This window comes from Styela clava, chromosome 11 (assembly GCF_964204865.1).
Source record: "Styela clava chromosome 11, kaStyClav1.hap1.2, whole genome shotgun sequence".
Lineage (NCBI taxonomy): Eukaryota > Metazoa > Chordata > Ascidiacea > Stolidobranchia > Styelidae > Styela > Styela clava.
This window is the reverse complement of record NC_135260.1, coordinates 14,768,648-14,789,070: the sequence shown is the minus strand read 5'-3', so window position 1 is coordinate 14,789,070 and position 20,423 is coordinate 14,768,648. Positions and strand designations below refer to the sequence as shown.

Genomic DNA, 20,423 nt, shown 5'->3' with positions numbered 1-20,423 from the left:
CCGCAAATGATCCAGTGAGGCTTGATCTAAGCTCGATGGCAGTGTTTCCAGCCGCAGAAAATAATCGCTCACTCAAGGTTGATGTTGCTGTCAAACACATATATCATGATTCATGACCAACAAGTTCGCATAATCCAGGGTCGTCCAACCCGTGGCCCGCGCTGTATTTTTCAGAATTGGATAAATAAATTGGAGTAAAACTATTTTTCGTGTGATGTAGTATACAAATATAATATGATACAAAAGATTTGTTTATTTTCCTGAAATGCGCTCTGCCAGCCATTTCGAACGAACCATTAGTGCCATTTTGAATCGAAACCAATTGGGAGGAGATATGTATAAATAAAAGTGCCATAGCCGCTTACACACTTGGTATTTTACTACTCTATATTACGTTATCGCAAAACAATCGAAGCCATTCTCAGATTGAGAATTCGTTAAAATCTGTTTTATATACGTCCGGAAATAGAAGAGCTGTTTGCAAAAATAGCCTGTCAAGACCACAAGACAGGTCATAACTCTTCTTGTCGAAGAGCTTGAGAACTCTACAGCGGAAACTTTAATTGCAAAGGCGAACAAATTTTCATCGTATTTCTTGATGCCTGACAAAAGCACTGACATTGGCTTGGCTTTGGCGAAACTTTCGGAAATAACTACTGATGACGGCCCATCAATGGTTGGGAAACAACAGTTTTTATTTCATTGGTATAATAATTATGAAAGTTTGGTGTGCGGGTAATGTTTATTTTTCCATTAACTAGAACAAAATGCCATATTGAGTGGCCCGCGCAGTTATTAGTAAACTACATGTGGCCCTTCGGCCAAAAAGGTTGGACGACCCTGGCATAATCAGTCTTTGCTCTTTCCAACAAGTAAGGGTGCTTAATCTTATACATTCAGAAAGTACCGGTACTTTGAAATTGAATAATTTATTCACTTCATCGCGTTGCAACCTCGGTATCTGCACTGCTATTGCACTGGTGAATCGAAGGCAAGGTTTATGAAGTTGAAGGTTCAGCTTATATACAGAAACAGTTGCTTCAGATAATACAGTCAGCTCAGAATTAAAATAAAACTATTTACTATTCGATCTGAAATCCCTAGTTCTAGTTGAGAGTCACTGAACGACATTAGAACAGCTGTGTCATTATTCGCTATTTGATTAAGTTTGCAGATATAGTTGACTAGTGTTAAATAATATCATAGCCTATAATGGACACTCTAAAAATGGAATGTTGAATCATCTGGTGTTGAATTCGTCAAATGAACTATAACATCTGTTCACAACATCAATCTGACTGTCTGTGGATTCAAGGAAGGACAATATGCCATATTCAAGATCAAGCGATGCCCCTCCTGAACCCCCGAAACGTAAAAGTCCAACTGAACGTCAAGCAGCATGTACTTCTTCAGCATCCAACTTAACAGAACACAATATATCCAATTTAGTCTCCATACTTGAGAGCACAATTCTAAAGACACTGCGCCTGGAAATACCGGCTATAATTGAACAGCACATTGAAAAATTAGCTCTGGATCTCTCTTCAACCACCCCGACCAGCATTGGAATCCAGGAATCTCTATCATCTCTGGATGAATCTATAAAACAAATGAAAACTCAGTTATCCTCGATCAATGTCATTAAAGATGAGGTTGGAGAAATAAAGACAAGCCAAGAATTCATTGCCAGAAAGTTTGACGAACTTAATGCCAATTATGACAAACTGAGCACCATCACAGTTAAAAACACCCGAAGAATTCGTCAACTTGAAAGTATTGTGGAAGAACTAGAAGAAGAAATAGATATCCTTACTGAACGCCAATACGACCAGGAGCGTAGGTCAAGGCTGGATAATTTAGAATTTCACAATATACCCTACTCGCGTGATGAAGATTGTGAAAAATTAATTATGAAGGTAGCAGCACGAATAAATGTACCGCTGCAATCATCTGACATATCAAACTGTCACCGGATGTCAAAAGAAAACAACAAAAAGCCTTCACCAATTATTGTTAAATTTGTACGCAGAAAAACAAGGCATCAAATTCTAAAAAATCGTCGCCAACTGAGATCGGCCAATTTTCATGAAGATTTTCAGCATTTTACAAGATCTACTAGAATATTCATCATAGAAAACCTTAATGACAATAACAAGGACTTATTTTTTAAAGCAAGAGATCTTAAAAAAGAATGTGGATATAAATATCTATGGACACATAATGGAAAAGTTTTAATAAAAAAGAACGAAATGACAACTACCATCCCTATCAATAACGAAGATGACCTTTCTCTCATCAAGTAGGTCTATTGATTATAAATATTCATACATTGTATAGTCAAAATAATTTTATGTATTACCCAAACATATATCAAAAATACCGGCCATTTATTTCCAGCCTGGAGAAAATATCTCTTACATTTCATACATGGCTTTAGCAAACGACCCTCAATTAGCTTATTCCTGTGACATTGAAACGTGCAATAATGTAGGAGTTGTTGATTTAAATTCTTCTCAATCAGTGTCTGACTTTTGTATTTTCCATGTGAACATTCGATCCCTGCAAAAAAATATTGATAAATTAACAACCCTATTATCTAATTTCTCATCCCCTCCACAAATAATTGCGATAAGCGAATCAAAGTTATCGTGTAACCCTGTTTCCAACACTAATATTGATGGGTATAGCTTTATACACATGCCATCCATCACAAAAGCAGGTGGTGTTGGTGCTTATATTCGAAACGATCTCATCTATAATGAAATTTCAGATTACAATCTCAATCACTCCAACTATGAAAATATATGGTTTGAAATAAGTTTGGCCAACGCAGTCAATAAGATAATTGTTGGTGTTATATATAGGCATCCTCGTAATAATATTCCAAGCTTTACTAATGCATTTGAAGCATCTCTTGCTAAATTGGCAAAGAAACAGTTTTTGATACTAGGAGATTTTAACATTAACTTACTTACATTGTCAACTAATGCCCAAATTGCAAATTATGCCGATATGTTAATTTCTCACAATGCCAAGTCATTAATCACTAAGCCTACTAGAGTGAGCAGTACATCATCAACACTTATAGATCACATTTATACTAATATTTCAAATTTTAGAATCAAATCTCATGTAGTTCTCTCAGACATAACAGACCATTTTCCTGTTATGTGTTGCCTCAGTGGCATAAAACCAGCCCATACAAATTATGTCAAAATAGCAAGGGACATGTCAAAATTCTCGATCGATTGCTTTCGCACAGATACACAAGTAATTTTTCATAATTATATTGCTAGAAACAATTTGAGTTTCCAAAACTTTGATGGTGTTTTCAGCGAATTTGTAAAATCTTTTGTTCACCTGATTGATCGCCACGCCCCGCTTCGACCACTCTCACGTCGTCAAAAAAGGCTACGATCAAAACCATGGCTAACCAAAGGGCTGATTGCTTCTATTCGCCACAAAAATAAGATGTTTGAATCCCACTTTTTGAAAGGGAACACTTCCGAACGCTCCTATTTCAAAAAGTATAGAAATGTTTTGATTAGAGCCATAGATGATTCAAAACAAACCTATTATCAAAACCTTATTGCTAAAAACAAAGGTAATCCTAGGTCAACATGGCAAACAGTTAACGAAATCACTCATGTAAAAAATAAATCTAATCAAAAAGTTAACGAGATCGATATTGAAAATGGCTCTATAATTAGAGATGAACTTTTGATTGCTACAGAATTTAATAAGTATTTTTCTACAATTGGGTCTAGCCTTTCAGGCAAGTTTTCCACTGAACAGGATAGCTTTAAACAATTTCTTCACAATTGTATAAACCAGTCCATCTTCATGAGCCCAGCGACTACAAATGAATTGATAATAGAAATACATAATTTGAAAGACAGGAAGGCAGTTGGTCCAGACAACATACCAGCACGTTTCCTTAAATTAGTTGCTGATCTCATTGCACCATGTTTGGCTGAATTCTTCAATTGTTCACTTTTGTTTGGAATCTTCCCTGCATGTCTCAAAATTGCCCGAGTGATCCCTCTTTTCAAATCTGGCGATAAAAAATGTATGTCAAATTACAGACCAATTTCAATTCTTTCATCAATAAGTAAAATATTTGAGCGTTTGATTCATAAGCGACTCAATGCTTTTTTTACGAAACATGATGTAATAAATAAATCACAGTTTGGCTTCCAAAATAATCTATCTACATCACATGCTATCTTAGACACAATATCATATATCTACGATAAACTAGAGAGGAAGGAGTTTGTCAGTGCAACATTCCTAGATTTAAGGAAGGCCTTCGATACCGTAAATCATAACATCCTGATTTACAAGTTGAGACATTTCGGTATCAGGGGTACAGCAAACAAACTCATTTCTAGTTATTTAAGTAATAGATCACAATATGTTCAAGTTGGGTCGTGTCGTTCCTCTCCCTCACCAGTGACTCACGGAGTTCCTCAAGGTAGTTGCTTGGGTCCTCTTCTATTTCTAGTCTATGTAAATGACATAACTTGTTGTTCCTCCTTCTTTACCAAATTGTTTGCTGATGATACCAATCTTCTCGACAGCGACAAATCTTGTGCAGTTCTTCAGTTGAGAGTAAATTCTGAAATTGCGAAAGTATCAAATTGGATGCGGTCTAATAAACTAACACTGAACATTGGCAAATCAAAAACTATGTTAATATCTCCACACCAGTGCAAATCTAAAAATGAAACAGTAATACAAATTGATGACAAAGAACTTGAAAATGTCCATTCTTATAAATATCTTGGCATATATTTAGATAGTAAAATGAATTGGGATGTTCACTTATCCAAATTATCCGTTAAATTATCTAAATCGGTTGGAATACTTTACAAGCTTAGACGATTTACATCACCAACAACACTAAGGATGGTGTACTACTCCTTATTCCAGAGCCATATCCAATACGGCATAATTGCTTGGGGTTCAGCTGTTAAAACATTATTACATCGCATTGAAATTATGCAGAACCGAGCAATCCGTGCAATATCTGCCGCTAGTTATTTTTCACGACTCAGTCCTATTTATTATAACCTTCAAATTATTAAATTGGCAGACATTTACAAAATAGAAGTTTTGAAATTGATGCACCAACACCACTGCAAAAAACTCCCTCCTGCGTTCACAAACTATTTTTCAAAACAAAGCAATGTTCACTCATATGGAACACGGTCCTCTATTAGCAGTTCTTATTATGTAAATCGTTTTAGCACCAAACTCACCCAAAACTCAATCAAGTTTGTTGGTGTTAAATTGTGGAATAATCTCCCCAATAGCATTAGGACCAGTACCTATAACTTGTATAAACATGCACTGAAGAGCCTATACCTAGATGCTTATAAGCCCAGTTGCAATTAGTCTAGAAATATTATATTTGTATACCGGTATGTACCGTACCTATCCCTGTGGTGCTGCTTTTCCCATCCATGTTCGTCAAGTTGTGTGCTCGCTGTGTACTGTTCTTGTTTTAATATTTTCCGCCCAACCTATATGCCACGAATACTGTAGAACCCATAATTATTCTGCACTACTCTAATAGCCACTAACAATCGCTTTCAACATAAAAATCCGTTAAATACGGTATTGATTCTCGCAGCCAGAAGCCCGTTGCTGGGCACGCCATATTGGTTTACTATGTATGCTTAGTCAGCATTATTTCGCAATTCTTTGTTGTCATTGAGGCATATCCTTCTCACAGATGTCGCTGTTAAGTCATATAATACGATGTGATCATTGTAGTATCTCGGTGTTTATTTCGATTTTATTTTGTTCTTACTCTGTATGATCGAGTTTAATTAGGTAAATATCTAATACTCCATAGTTATTATGACATCCTGTATTTTATTTTTCAAACTTTGTTGTTCCTTTTTGTGATTGAGGCTAATTAAGTGAATGTTTAGGTAACTTTTCGTGGTCATTGTGGCATTCTTTTTGTTGTCCCTTTTATATATATGATTGTGTCGAATTTAGTGACTATTTAATATTGAGTTGTTCGGTTGCTATATTTGCTGCTTCAATGCAGCTACAAGGTGTCGCTGACTGGATGACTCTTTGAGTCTTTCGCGATCCCTCGTCTATTGCAACAAGCCGATATCTGTCTTCGTAATTTGTTATATGTCTTTTTTTATTTTTTCATATCGTATATTGGTTTTGCATGACGAAAATAAAATCTGAATCTGAATCTGAACGTTCGTCTTGTGCCGTCTTTATCGATGTTATCCATTCGGCGACGAAAGTTCGTCCTGCTATAAAATTTGTAAACTGCGTTTTGTTGATACCGTCAAAATGCGTATGTTGTCATTTGGTCGATCTGAGCTTCAACGAAGCATTCTGACGAAAACGAGTCAGATTTTAATATTGACCACTTTTGTATACAAATCAGCTACCGCTAGGTGGGAAACGAGTGAAGATATTTTAGTGTAATCGCGGCTTTACATTTAAAATTCTACGAAGATTATTTTAAAATGTGTCGATTAAACGATAGAATGACACGATTTTCCCCAGAATTGAATTATTTATCACACAAAAATACGTGATATATATACTTTTTTGTATTGATATGTGTACAAAATGTAACCATTTGTGAATCATCTCACATTTCAGTCAATGATTCTAAACATGCAACATTTGATTCTATCTTCATGGTAACTCGAAACCATCAACTACTTTAGCGTATATTATCGAGCTAAAAATATTATAAAATGACTTATTAATTGCTCGAACATAGTTATTAAACCAAGCACTTTTTCATTTTCAATTGTTTACTAATATTTCGTCCACTTTGGACAGTAATTCTAAGACATGATACATAGTGCTATAGTGGTTATTCTATTTGGTTCTTTTCAGATTTCAAGAACTACTTACACCCACTAGGTTTGTTGGTGTAGCTACGTCATGGAATAAAAAGGATGGGAGTCACTAGTCGAAAATTTTGTAGCACGTTCAGACCTACTTGTCAGGGTGGCATTGTCATTTTGTGCTGATGAAAGTCTGTAGCACACGAAAATTACGATATTTGACTATGAACTTTCAAATCAAATCGGTGATTTTGTGAATGAGATGAATTCTTATTATAGTTTTATCGTATGGGAAGTGTGTGAATTATGGCGTGTGAAGTTTTCTGTATCCGAGATAAGTGTTCGTGTCTGTCTTGAGTATCTCTTACTACATCAAGAGCCCGTCACTGTTTCAACAAAGGGGGTAGTCGAGTAGAAATGAGTCGTCGATAGGGGCAGTATACGACACAATTTTTTTTAATTTTTTTTTTGTATATTATCGCTTTTTTGCCGAAATCTCCACACTTTATTAATCAGCGGTGATTTCCTCAGATACATATTTTGAATAGGTACTTTAATTTACTCACACACGATTTGTGAATCATCTCTTACGAATGTTCAAGCAAAACAAATATTTAGTTGTTTGCTTTTATCGGTTGGGATAATTTTTCATATCAACCCCGATACTTTTTATACTGACTACCATTTTATGCACACTATGGCTACTCACGGACCAGCCGTTTAGGGATTTCGCTTGTTTTGAAATCCTAATTTATATTCCGTTATATTCTGAACTTTTTATCAACTTTTCTCATTGTTCATTCTGGACTGGAGTTTTTAATCCCTACAGAGACATTGGTGAAGTGAATCGTTAATGCCGAGTTTTGTGGCCTATGTCTTCCATCTTGTAATCTTTCTCAATACCGATGATTTAATCGCCATTATCACAACCGACACGCATAGTGTTGATATTATGAAGATAATGAAGTGAGCACGAAGATTAGGAATTTGTCACGTACATTGTTTGAGGTTTTTTGACGGGAGAAAATTTTCCTTTTTGTATTATGTTGTTTTACTCCACTTTGTTGGTCTTTAGCTTAAAAAACTAACTAGAAACTTTGAACTATTAACTTGTAAAACGGCTGAAACGCGCCTTTCGCGGCGTCTTTCCGCCAGATTAATATGTGCTGGTTGTAATATTGACAAAAGTCGCCAGACGCGTTGCGGTGCTGTTTTATGTCAAAGACGCCCATGGTGTTATGTCGATTGACACATGACATTCATGTACTAGTATCTCAAATTATTAAACGATGTATTAAGCATAAGCCAAAAATGGATAGCCCCATAAAGTCATGATTCGGAGGTGTGACAATGTAGTTTCCGCGCAGTTGGAAACTGGGTATTTTGTTTTCCTATACTAAAGTGATGATTAGGTCTCAGCCAACGATCTTTTTGAATTGAGGGAATAATATAATTCACGTCGTACTTCGACTTAGATTAACCGCGCTTTCGTCGAGTGACGTAACTCTCACTTGCAATATTTACGCTCGATGCCCGCTTTCAGCCGACTGATTCGCGTGTGTATGCCGTGCGTAGAGTAGCTTTTTGGCTAACTCTCTGAACCTGGAATATAGCTATTCTAATATTAAGAGAATCAACATTTTATCGGAGTAACTTGATCATCAAACATCATGCGACCAATCTCCGTGGGATATATTTGTACTGTTGTTATTTTGATGACATATTTCGTTGGAATACAAGCATCTTCAGAAGAAATTGATCGATCGAGAACAAGACACTTTGAACACGCTCATCGAACTTGCAACAAAAAATTTTGTGTCTCTGTAGTAAGCTATTGTACTCTGCAAGATAAATGTTATTGCAATCCAAAAGTAAATTGTTCTTGTTGCCGGGAATGTGCGATATGTATGGGAAAGTTCTACGAACATTGTTGTGATTGCGTAGGTAAGCAATAATTTTATACAGTCGATAAGTAAATTGTCTTAGTTTAACAGGGATACGCCAAAGGACTAAAAATTGAAGCGAAACGGATGACGAAAAACAAAATATGTACTCAATGCGTATTTTGAAAATTTATAGATGTACATTTGGGCTTATCAGCATCCTATCTATATCAACATGAATTTTTATCCAATCATGCCAATACCAGCATGTTGTCCCACATTGGGAAGTTCAATTTCGAACCGAATATTTCTCAGCATGTCAAATGTGAATTATAATAGTCATTTACATATTTTCACGGGTTAATTATGATCTTAAAAATTCATTGTTTGTTGGGATACCAAAATTTAAGAAATGATGTTTAATATCTCAAATTGTTGTGTACGGGTCACTAGTCGATACCGCAAGATCGTGATATTTACTTCAAGGCTAATCTCGGCGGAAGCCTTTTTAAGCCGCGAAATGCGTGAAGGGAGTGGTGTGCATGTTCACAGATTTGTACCTTTTCATGCTGATTTATTCGACTTTTAGAACCCTACTTTTAAATTAATTTTGAAACCGGTGCAGGAGGGTAGTTAGGGTATGGGATGTGTAAAATTTTGTTACAACATTTCGTCATAATCAGAATCCTATCATTACATTGATCATTTTAATAAATAACAATTTGAATGTTAAATGCTTTTTCATTATATTCCATATCTGAAAAAAATGCTTATTTGGCGAAATGAAACATCGAAAATATCCATCATCCATAGAAGTAGACGTTTGGCTTTGTTATTTATGAGTAAATGTAGAAGAATTTGTCACTTTACTCGTTTCAATGGTGGGATCAAGGTTAATCATAGCTTTTATCCCGTCAGTTGTTACATACTACATACAGTGTGCATTTAGCCATCAATTAACTCTACTAAGTAGTCATTATTGGATTTAATATTTTGGTGCGGGGAATGTTTGGTATTATCAATACTATCCCGGCTTTGTAACGACTGCTCACTTGCGCAGGTGCATTATCTCGGTTGGCATCGGTTACTCTACCTAAAGCCGCAAATTATTCTTGTTGAGCCTTGAGCATGCGACCCCTTTCTATTTAGTACCCCTACAGGAAATCCGATCGACCGTTGCGGAGTTGAGTTTCATAAACCGGGTGGTCAAGCCGCAAGTTGTCTTTTTTAAGTGAATGGTCATTTATCAGAACTTGCAGCTTTTTCATACTTAGCACACTAAATAATCAGACGGCCATTAGCAAGAATGTAAAGTGGACAGGTCATTAAAGCAACCAGTTGATGAATTTTTAAAAGAAATAATTAGTTTTTTTTCTCTCAATTAAAGAAAAAAATATTTTGGGTTGTTGACATAAAGTAAGCTTATGCTTCAACTTCAATTTGTTTTTAAAAATACAATCTTTTAGAATGTGTTCTAAAAGCATAGTACGCTTAATTTTGGTGAGAAAACATCTGGAAAATGATTTGACATAAAAAACCTTTCAAGTTTATGCTGGTTTATGCCCTTTCTTGTTTTAGGATATATCAGTTAGCGGGTCGGACTTATGAACCTAAGTTAATGCATTCTCATTTACACTCTTTGTCAAATCATTTGTCATATTTACACAATACAAACTTTAAGGATCGCCTACGCAGTTTGTTTGCCTTTCTGCTATATCTCAACTTAACGATGACAGCCCGGCGGCGCGGTTAGGCGATTTACAATTTTATGTTCAGACAATCCAGATCGTACTAACTATTGCTCGCCATCGAATCGTTGTATTTATAATATTGGTTCGAGAATCGAAATTCAGTCGATATTTCGATGATTTTGCTCGGATCCGACCGTATCTCTGTGGTGATTTCCACCTCATTAGCTGTATTTTTAAATGTTAGGACTTTGCCGTTTAATTTCGTTTTCTAGATGTAATTATCCGCCACTATATTTAACAATTTATCAACCCTGTACTGGTTTTGTATTATTTAATTTATTCATCACACGACAAACGGGAAAAGCACCAACATGATGACATTATTTGCGACTTGGTAATGAGAAAGTACTTTCAGTTCACGCTGAAGTCGTTCGCAATATTGACTATTCACATTTGATTATAAATGTTCTTTTTTTTGGAATGCAAGGAATTGACCCGACATAATGGCGTTGTTATCCGTCTGTTCGTATGGACTCGTTCTGCTTATGAAGCGCTCAAATTAAAATCTGTTTGTCTTATGATACCTGATTCATGTTTTCAAGATGTTCGCATGCCTCGTATATCATTCACCATTGGGGTGATAGCCATCGATGTACACAAAAGTGTGCGCCCGTTAATCCCCACAAAAGCAACAAAATCCTCGCACAGAATTTGTTCACCCATCAGCTCTTAAGTTCGTTGTTTTTCCCATCACTCATTTTTTTTCAAATTAACCTAAGTTGTTGGAGAGTTGAATGAACTACCGGTTCTGGAATACGATATATTACAACTTTTAAGCTTAGGATTCTCAATATCGCTAGGACGTTGTCACGCATAAATAATTTCACTTTTAAATTGAGCAAAAATATTAAAATTCTAGAAATATCATTTTGGATTATACATTTGACCGATCTGCGATTCACGTACGACAATGCTGATGGAGTAATGTTTGTAGTTTTCGCAGTCTAATATGGATCGTTGGCACATCGCACTGATGAACCATTTGAAACAATGGTTGTTATTCAACATGATAAATCCTATATTTACTAAACTATGATGTTTTCACATCGATTTTGTACAGGGTACTTGTATGGGATGGCACTTCAATAACGGGTGACGTGGGGGTTATTTTCTCAAGCTTTCGGCAGGATTTCGAGTGGGCTAAATTGTTAGGAAGATAAAACCCCGGAAGAAAATAATAAGAACATCGATAACACTTTGTCAAACTTATGTTTTGACAGCAACTGGATGAAACAAAGGAACGCGTAAATCAAAATATAATTTGACGTAGTCTTGAAGTAGCGTGAAATTTCTCCTGTAGCCTGCCTAACTTGTTGAAAAAAATTATATATATTCATGTGAAAAAAAAAACTAATTAGAAAGCACTGCTTTCGTGCGAGACAAAAACAATTGAGTTATGAATTCGAATAATATAGCTTCAATATACCAGGATGACACCACACCAACCCTTCCGCCCTTCCCTGATTAGAACTCATATTTGATTTTTTGATAATGATTGAAAAATTGAAAAAAAAAAATCAAATAAAAAATCAAAAAGATATCATAATCTGTTAGCTTTTTGCGTATATGTACCAAGGCATGATTTTGTCATAATGATGACTTTGCTGAAAATAATGCAATTTTCAAATTAACACGTTGTTGTGAATAGTCCCTCATTTTATGGTTATAGAACGATATCCACAGCCATTATACCATAACTTGCATAGCGAATGCACGTTAAATTAAGGATTCTTGTTGTATTACACTTCCACTTTAGACTAGGCACAATGTAAACAAACTTGTTTATTTTGACACGCTCATATACCCATAATAGAGAGAGGCAATTGTTTAACATGGGTATGACAAAACAACGCCTTTGAATCAGCCTTGAACGAATATTCAAAATCTTATCCTCGAAATAAAACAAAATTCATTACCGGTACTCTTCGAAAATGTTATGTGTACTTTGACTTCAAAGCGTGTATAAGCAATAACCCTATTTAGTGCATCAAAATTTTGAAGAGCATTATTTTAAAACTAATAATAATTAAACAATAATTATGAGAATGAAAGAATGATTGATGTATATTTGGCATGATTTTCTGTGGCTGATACATATTTCGTCAAATTCTGGTGGGACAGAAAATATAAATTAGCCTTTGAAGTTTTAGAAAATATGTGGTTTGGTAAACCGGTATCAAACCAGATCAGAAACAGATGAGCCGGCTGAACAAGTAAACTAGGTTGGTCATATTAGATTGCGAGGTCGAAGTATACTATAACAACGATTACTGTTGATTGTTTTGGCATTTCATTCGTTGCTAGCAGAAATATATATACAATGATACCTTGCAGCCTATATTACAGGTAGATTTGTGACCCCTTCCCAATTGCTTCTTCCCGCGTTATTTTTGGATGAACTTCATTTTGACAAGCGGTCCCATTGCTGACTAATGCGCCTATTCTCAGATACCTTGTTATGCGTTTTATCATCACACCTTATCGACAAAAATGTAATTTGTGCCTAAACAAATAAGCACGTAAAAAAATTTGCCACCGTTTGCCACTTTTTGACTGTGGAAAGTTGTAACCCGATCTGGTAATTGGTCCGAATCGGGAGGAAATTCAAATACTTTCAGCAAACTCAGTTTGCTTCAATTTCACGGGATTAACTACTAAAGTTGCTCGGAGAAATATAGGAACAGTTGCTCAGAAGGATGAATAGTAGGCCAATCGTGGGCAGATAAACAATATCCACCCAGCAACAACCTTTAACTTTTGTTGTCGTCTATCCAAGATATAAAATGTTGTCTTGAGCAGTACAGACCAAAATACTCTTTGACTAACTGAGCCATGCATGAAGTCAACAAATTTGAATTTTCAAATTGGTCCTTTATTCGCGCTTGCTTGATCGAGTATAACACAAATGTAGCATTCCACCATTTTCTTACTTAGTGTACCGTAAATTGTTTTGAAAATAAATGGAATGATTCGGAAATCAACATTTCCACTGTTTGTCGTAAGTCGGTTGATATTTATACAGATTTCTCTTCTCATTACTCTTGCATCACTCACTACTGCTATAAAACATTGTGAAAGTTTATTGTTTTTATAGTAATTGCTCTAGAAAGTAGCTGTTACTGTAATCTAAGAACTTTCAATAATAACATGAACGCATTTTATATGGTCGCGATCGGTAAAATTGTTAAGTTAAGAATTAATATACAATAACTTACAATAACTTTTCAAAGATATTTAATAGAACAAAAGAAGCAACAAACATGGTTATTTTAGGCGAAGTTAACTCCTCACGGATGCAAGTTGAAATTCTACCTCTCTTCTCATATGGGGACACACTGGGTTGAGTTAAGAAGGCCAAGTTTAATTAAACCAAGTCGAAACATACCAGAACGCTATTAATTGTACATAAATACATAAATCATGTTTAAATTTTAAACGTTCAATATATCACTCTGACACCCTTTCCGTTTTCATAATCCCGTATGTCAATTAAAAAGAAATACCGAAGAAAATTAGAATGAACATTGAATATTGCCATTTCTCATGTTGATTGCAAAATACGTTTTTTTGCCCGATTCTTGATGGCATAATAAGCTAACCAACCGTATTTTTTTTTATTGTTCGAACTTTCGATGTGAGGAATTTCAATAACGTTTTCGCGTTTTACAAAATACCATTCCGTCAAATCAGCCCATTATATTGTCTCGATGATTATGAAATATCAACCTGCGGTAGAAAATTGCCCAATACCGCGATAAATCTGGTGCCAAAGGTGGCGAAATTATGAAGTCTGTTTGTCTGAATCCATACCCATGTCATTGAATTGTGTTACGCGTATTTAGTCAACTTGAATACACTTTTGAGAATAATTCGAGCTCAGAAACGGGCATAAGGGTTTAAGTATGTTTTCATTCGACAAAGTAGCAAATTTTAACGTTTCAAGACAATTACGACTATTCAATTTACTATGTTTTTAACTCTCTATGGGGGTTCCAAAATAATTAACCGAACAATGTAGGGTTATGACTTCCATTCTCGAATTCTTGCGCATCAACCGAACCTGCTTTTCTGGTTATGGCTGGAATGTTTAATACTAGTTGTAATAAAATAAAAAGCACTAAAACTTTGGCACAAAATTCAACGTTTGAATTCCTTTTTAGAGAATTATTTTTCTATTTTCAGGCATGTGTGAAAAGAACGTTTCAGCTTTACTGCCAACCATGATGAGCACACTGAATACATTACCAGATCCAAATCCGGAATTATTCCGGGCTCTTACGGATGAACCGATCCCTCAACTCAAATACCAGATTGTCAAATTTCCAGTTATGGGAGAACTGGCGTTTCATCACCACAAAAACAGCGATGATACACCGATTGTCATTGAACATGTTTCAGGAAAAGGATGGACATATAGTAAGTATAATCAGAAAATGTATAATTAAATACTTGCCGCTTTGTCTACTTATTCACAACATTTCGCGTATCTGGAGTAAACTGTAACTACAACTTTATTATTTTTTGCATTGGAAACTGTTGGCATCAATATACAAATAAAGTATGCAATTAATTTACTGAATTAATGGACCCCTGCATAATATTATTTAGAGATACCCTATTTTAAATTGGTTCATTTAAGGAATATGATTTTATATTTCATTGGTAGCATTATAAACATCAAAACGAGCGCCGAATAAATTCTAAGTGGGCTTTACAAATTAGTGCCCTTTTTAGCATTTGTGCAATGTTACAATTTTGTTGATTCTTTTGCCTTTTGTATATAATATGTATACTTAGCTGGCTTAAAGACTTTTTCTCTCGGATATAGGATCTGGTTTTGTGTATACACAAACAATCTGTAACCTCAGACAGGTCGTTTACCAGAGTACCGTAAACAAATCACTTTTAAGGAAAATAACTTAATTCATACTTATCCATATTTACTATGAATATAGCGTTTAATCGCATTTCATGCTTCTAGTTGAGTAAACGAGAAATTAATGTAAGCATTCCGACATTCAGCGTTCTATTTTATTTCTAACATTCAGCTCAAAAGTATCACTACCTAAAAATGTCTGGTTTAACTATTAGAGGACAGGCTTTATTGCAAACATTTTTTATACCGACTAATTGACTATGCTCCATACCAACATGAAAAGAAATTTTAGGGGTTTTGTAGTTTTTTCATACCATGATTCGACGAGGAACCTCAAGAACCTATATTATTATATAATTGGCAAAATAGGTTAAGAATATAAATCATCGATGTGTTTGCGTTCAAATTCAAAAGCAAGTATACCAGACCACAATTGTAATGGGGTTGTCTTCCATTTCAAATACTTGGTGGACTGGCAGACAGATTAAGTTAGATTCCCGGAGCTACCAAATCGTGTTCTATAACTTTGTAGTTTTCCATCCATATATAGCACAATAAATGTCGCAGCTTATTAAGTATAATAGAGATACTAACGACTTGTCAATGAAATGAGCGTTACAAAGTAGTCTTCCGAAAATTGCTCAAGTTTGTATAAACAAGGTAATATTCGGTAACTCAATTTGATTTTGTTAATTTGACACTATGAGCTGTGAAACGTTCAATAAAGGACATAATCTTTAGTAAGAATTAAATTCATTTCCGAAGGACTCATCGTTAAAGAGTAATTATTAACTGGAGTTTTGTGTTTACACCAGTGTGACAATATTTGCTAAGCGTTGGTCGAGACCGAGTAAACTGTTTGAAAATACAAATATTGTTTGTTCTTGATGGGAAAATCACTACACTCACTACAAAATACCGACAAATTTGACTAGTTTTTTCAGTGCACTGTGTGTATAGACTATAACAAAATATGAAAAAGTAATTGACTGTCATATCGGATTCATTCGCCTATTTTTGTGTTAATTAAGTAATGGTCTAAACATGACACGTCATTGACATAAAACGTGTGTGTCGAAAACTTGATGAACATTTTACCTGTACAACAACTGACTAGGATTTCTCTTCCAATTAGGCGGGATGTCAGCTACAGAGTATTGGGAACACGTACAAGAAGAACTGCATGGGAGAGGAAATTTTACCGAACCAATGTTATGTACTGTCAGTTATTTCGACAAATGCATCTCTCTTGAAGAATGTCACATGTCATGTGACTCAATGGGGGCAGCATCCTTTCGATGGTTTCACAATGGATGCTGCGAGTGCGTTGGACCGTCATGTCTCAACTCTGGCAACGCTTATCCGAAATGCAAAGCTTGTACGACGTGATCACTCGTATAATGGTGTATCGACTGCTGCTTCCGTGCCAAGAATTGATGAAATATACTTGCATCATATAACGATTTGGGATACGCTTACAAACCTTTCAACGGTTATACAATTGGAGAAAAGTCGCAAAAAATTGCCAGCATGTGCTTCCATTGCTACTACACTCCCCTTAAATGTACATCTACTTGCTATTATTGTATAGCGGACCGTCATAAAATTTGATACAATTTATACCTACGCATAACCCCATTGTTTTCAGCTTTTGGAAACTGACAGGCAGTGGTGGGATTCAGCCGGTTCGCACCGGTTCTATAGAACCGTCTCAGGAAATTTTATGAGATCAGCGAACCGGTTAGCATTACTGGTTACTGTCAATGTTCTGTTTGTAACAGAACCGGCTGAAAAATATGACTTTTGTGAAGGAACCGGCTGTCAAAAAATTTGAATCCCACCACTTCTGGCGAGGTATTATAATACAGGTGTAATATAGCAATGACTACAGAAGCTGCGAGATGGCAACTTTTCCAAGCGCTTATGCTGTACGGTTTTCATCGAAACACAAACTAATAGTTCTTCTTTCTGGAAATTTGTAAAGTTCTTTTTAAGTTTCTTAGACGCAGAATAGCTTTATCACATCCATTTTGCATGGTAATTGAATATCGATTTTTTTTTGAATAATTATTTTATTTCAATTCTGTCGTTTGTACATTTTCATATTCACTAATGAAAAGCATTTTTTTCCAAACAAGTAAAAACCCAAAATCGAAAATGTATTTGAAATATACATCAAACTAGTTCAAATCTTATGAAAATCTTGAAATTATTTTTTCAAAAATTGAGTTGAAAGTAACATATAAACTTTGACAGACCGCGTGATAAATATGTTTTATATTCGCTTTGAAATTGCATCCAGATCCATTTCAGAATCAAGATTGGATACTTATGAAGTATATTCCCATATTCGAACGAAAGGATATTTTTAGTTTTTTTTTTTTCAGAAAATTCAATTACATTTAAAATGTATTTCTATCGCCAGTTTCATTATTCTTCTCCTCAATTGTGTACGATATATTACATTATAGATTTTTCTTTTGATAAGCCAAATTTTCTCGCCGTCAATATAACGATAGTGTAGTGAAGTACCGATCTGACACCTGATAGATCTCCGGCGTGACAAATTATCGAGGCTAAAAATTGCACCGGAGGCTATACTTTATTTCCATGACGTTTGTGTTGTTTCAAAGCAGAAAATATATTTAGAACAATATCATACTTGGTTGGAAGCAAGTGATTAATGGAGGTCCTATGGCCTAACTTTAATATGTTATAAATTGAGTATAACTGTTTTGTTTTTGGTATTTTGTGATGTTTGTTGTCTGTACATAAAATTGCTAATGAAGCCATTTCAAGGCAATTAATACTTGGAAATCGTTCAAAATACTGTTAGTCCTTTTCGTCAAACAAATATAATTGTTACATTCCAGAATTGCAACCAAATTTCTTATATATATCCCATGAAAGTCAATGAAACTACTTTGTAATTTTACTTATTCCGTTTTTGTTAGATATTTTTGTAGCCCAAAAATTATCTTAGAACACTTTATTTAAAATGGTGGATTTTCTTTTTCTGCGATAAAATTTTTGTCCTATCTTAATTTGAATTGCCCTTTCTCGTGGTATCACGAATTTACACTTTTCCTATCAAGTTACATTTATAATCTCTACTTTTGGGTTTTTGTATACGTAATTTATGGGTATTATATCGATAAACGTTATTGTTTATACAGAGATAAAGGCGATTGAACTAGAACTAGAAATACACATCGTTTTAAGCCCCAAAACATCATAATAAGTAATAATCTGCAATTGAAGAAATACAGTAACATGCTAGAATCAGTAACAGGCACAATGGAATGAAGTAATTTTTGATGACAACATGGAATTATTGGAAATTCATATTAATGTCTTAAGTCAGATTGATGTTGAATAAACTCATCAGAAATATCCACTTTCGAAATATAGTATATATCGGAATATGAAAATGAACAATTTCAAACTAACCAAACAATTTCATTATATCTGGAGTTTCAACTTTTTGGGAACTTGGGTACAATCACAGACAAAACAAAAGCTAAGCTTATTTATGTCAACGCGGAAACCTAACGCCAGAAAGGTCGTTCGGATTAAGTACTCAGTGCCGACCCTTGTAGGAGAAGATTATGGAGCTTAATTTTCACAATCAATCACCTAACTTTCCTAATTTGCAAGTGATGTATCTTCCTTTTTTTAAACGTACACTTCTATAGAATTAAACCGTTTTTGGTGACTCATACATGCAGCGCAAATAAACCGAGTATGTGATGTACAAAACATGTTTGGTCCACTATACGTGTTAAGCAAAATTAAATTCAGGGTAAATATTTAACGACTACTGAGCGTTTTTCAATAGATTATTTAATTATTTTATCTCTAAGTGGGTGACAATGTTAAGATGAAGTAGACAAATGTTATCTATGACTGTGAAAAAGGATAAGAGCCCGGACGTTTACAATGAAACAAAACATTAAGTTTGAATGTAATTTTTATTCATGGAATCTGTTTTTCATGTTTCAACAAAAACTAGTGCTATTGGTTGCAATTCTACTGTTTCTTTTATGCTCTTTCCCCGGTGGATGCATTTGCATATAGTGCAAGAATGCTGAAGATTGAGTATTTCAAGTGATCACAGCAGCACACTCTGTAACATTTCATCTGAACAAAGTCAAAGACTTTATTATTAACGATTGTGAAATTGGCTTATTTACTCAAAGGCTAAGTCAACAATAAGCGGATTTTAGTTTTGATTGAATCGCATTGGAATTTTCGTAATCATAAACGACTTTCATACAAACTTATGTCATAACCGGTACACCGAACCTCCCCTTCAATATACCGTTTTATACTTTCAATTAAATAATTTAATCAGCGTGTGATTAACAACTTTTTACGAACACAGCAGTATGCTTTCAAAAATTGGGACATAGCAGCACAATCATATGCACGTGTATAACATGTTAAACATAAAGACAAAAGCCGATCTCCTGTAGTAAAAGTCATGACTCTCTAGCGCACTTGTCTCGCATGCCATTCAGTTATGACTGTGGCTTCACTCAGAGTCTTGATATATGTATGGCATCGTCATATTATTACAAAATCATCAATTCAAAACACTAATATTTGTTTGTATACAAACAATCCTGCAGTCACGATATTATTGATGAGGGTTCTTTCTCCTTCAGCAAAACACTGCACGCCAATGAAACGTTGCGAATTTCCAAACTTGAAAATAGTGATACAGCGCTATAGTGGGGAAGTAGCGGTTAACACACACGCTAACGTACGTCAATCCAATACTTGTCTTCTGTTCTTACTTTTTATAGTAACCTGACCAGACAATTCTTGCGATATTTATATTTGCAGGTATATCTCGTTTCGTCTGAAAAAGTTAGACTATGTGATCTCTAACGCAGTGGTTTTCAAACTTTTTTTCGAGACCCAGATACTGAGTTGTCTGTTGCTCGGGGTCGCGACTCACAGTTTGGGAACCACTAATTCAACGAAAGCTCACAAATACACATGCTATTTCGCGGAAAGAGATTATATCATTTTTTTATCATTCTGATACTATCTCGTTCAAGTATCCTTGTGG

General features: G+C 35.0%; 1 protein-coding gene and 1 long non-coding RNA gene across 2 annotated transcripts; one reads left to right on the top strand and one right to left on the bottom strand.

Annotated features, from left to right (window-relative positions):
- Positions 1-3,578: 3,578 nt before the first annotated feature.
- Positions 3,579-5,563, bottom strand: LOC144429915 (uncharacterized). Its single transcript, XR_013479168.1, has 3 exons — positions 5,437-5,563; positions 4,451-4,618; positions 3,579-4,054 (listed from the first exon to the last, which is right to left on the bottom strand). It is a non-coding gene; the product is annotated as an uncharacterized LOC144429915 (long non-coding RNA).
- A 2,347-nt stretch (positions 5,564-7,910) lies between these two features.
- LOC120347445 (twisted gastrulation protein homolog 1-A-like) lies at positions 7,911-20,368 on the top strand. The gene is made up of 3 exons (XM_039417431.2): positions 7,911-8,780; positions 14,653-14,886; positions 16,482-20,368. The coding sequence occupies exons 1-3, from the start codon at positions 8,507-8,509 to the stop codon at positions 16,733-16,735; spliced, it is 762 nt and encodes a 253-aa protein (XP_039273365.1). The 5' UTR covers positions 7,911-8,506; the 3' UTR covers positions 16,736-20,368.
- Positions 20,369-20,423: the final 55 nt, after the last annotated feature.

What these genes read in the sequence shown, in the direction of transcription:
- LOC120347445 (XM_039417431.2), top strand. Translation starts at nt 8,507, where the DNA reads ATGCGACCAATCTCCGTGGGATATATTTGTACTGTTGTTATTTTGATG. An exon ending in ACATTGTTGTGATTGCGTAG is followed by an intron (nt 8,781 to 14,652) that starts GTAAGCAATAAT and finishes TTCTATTTTCAG; the next exon opens with GCATGTGTGAAAAGAACGTT. An exon ending in AGGAAAAGGATGGACATATA is followed by an intron (nt 14,887 to 16,481) that starts GTAAGTATAATC and finishes TCTTCCAATTAG; the next exon opens with GCGGGATGTCAGCTACAGAG.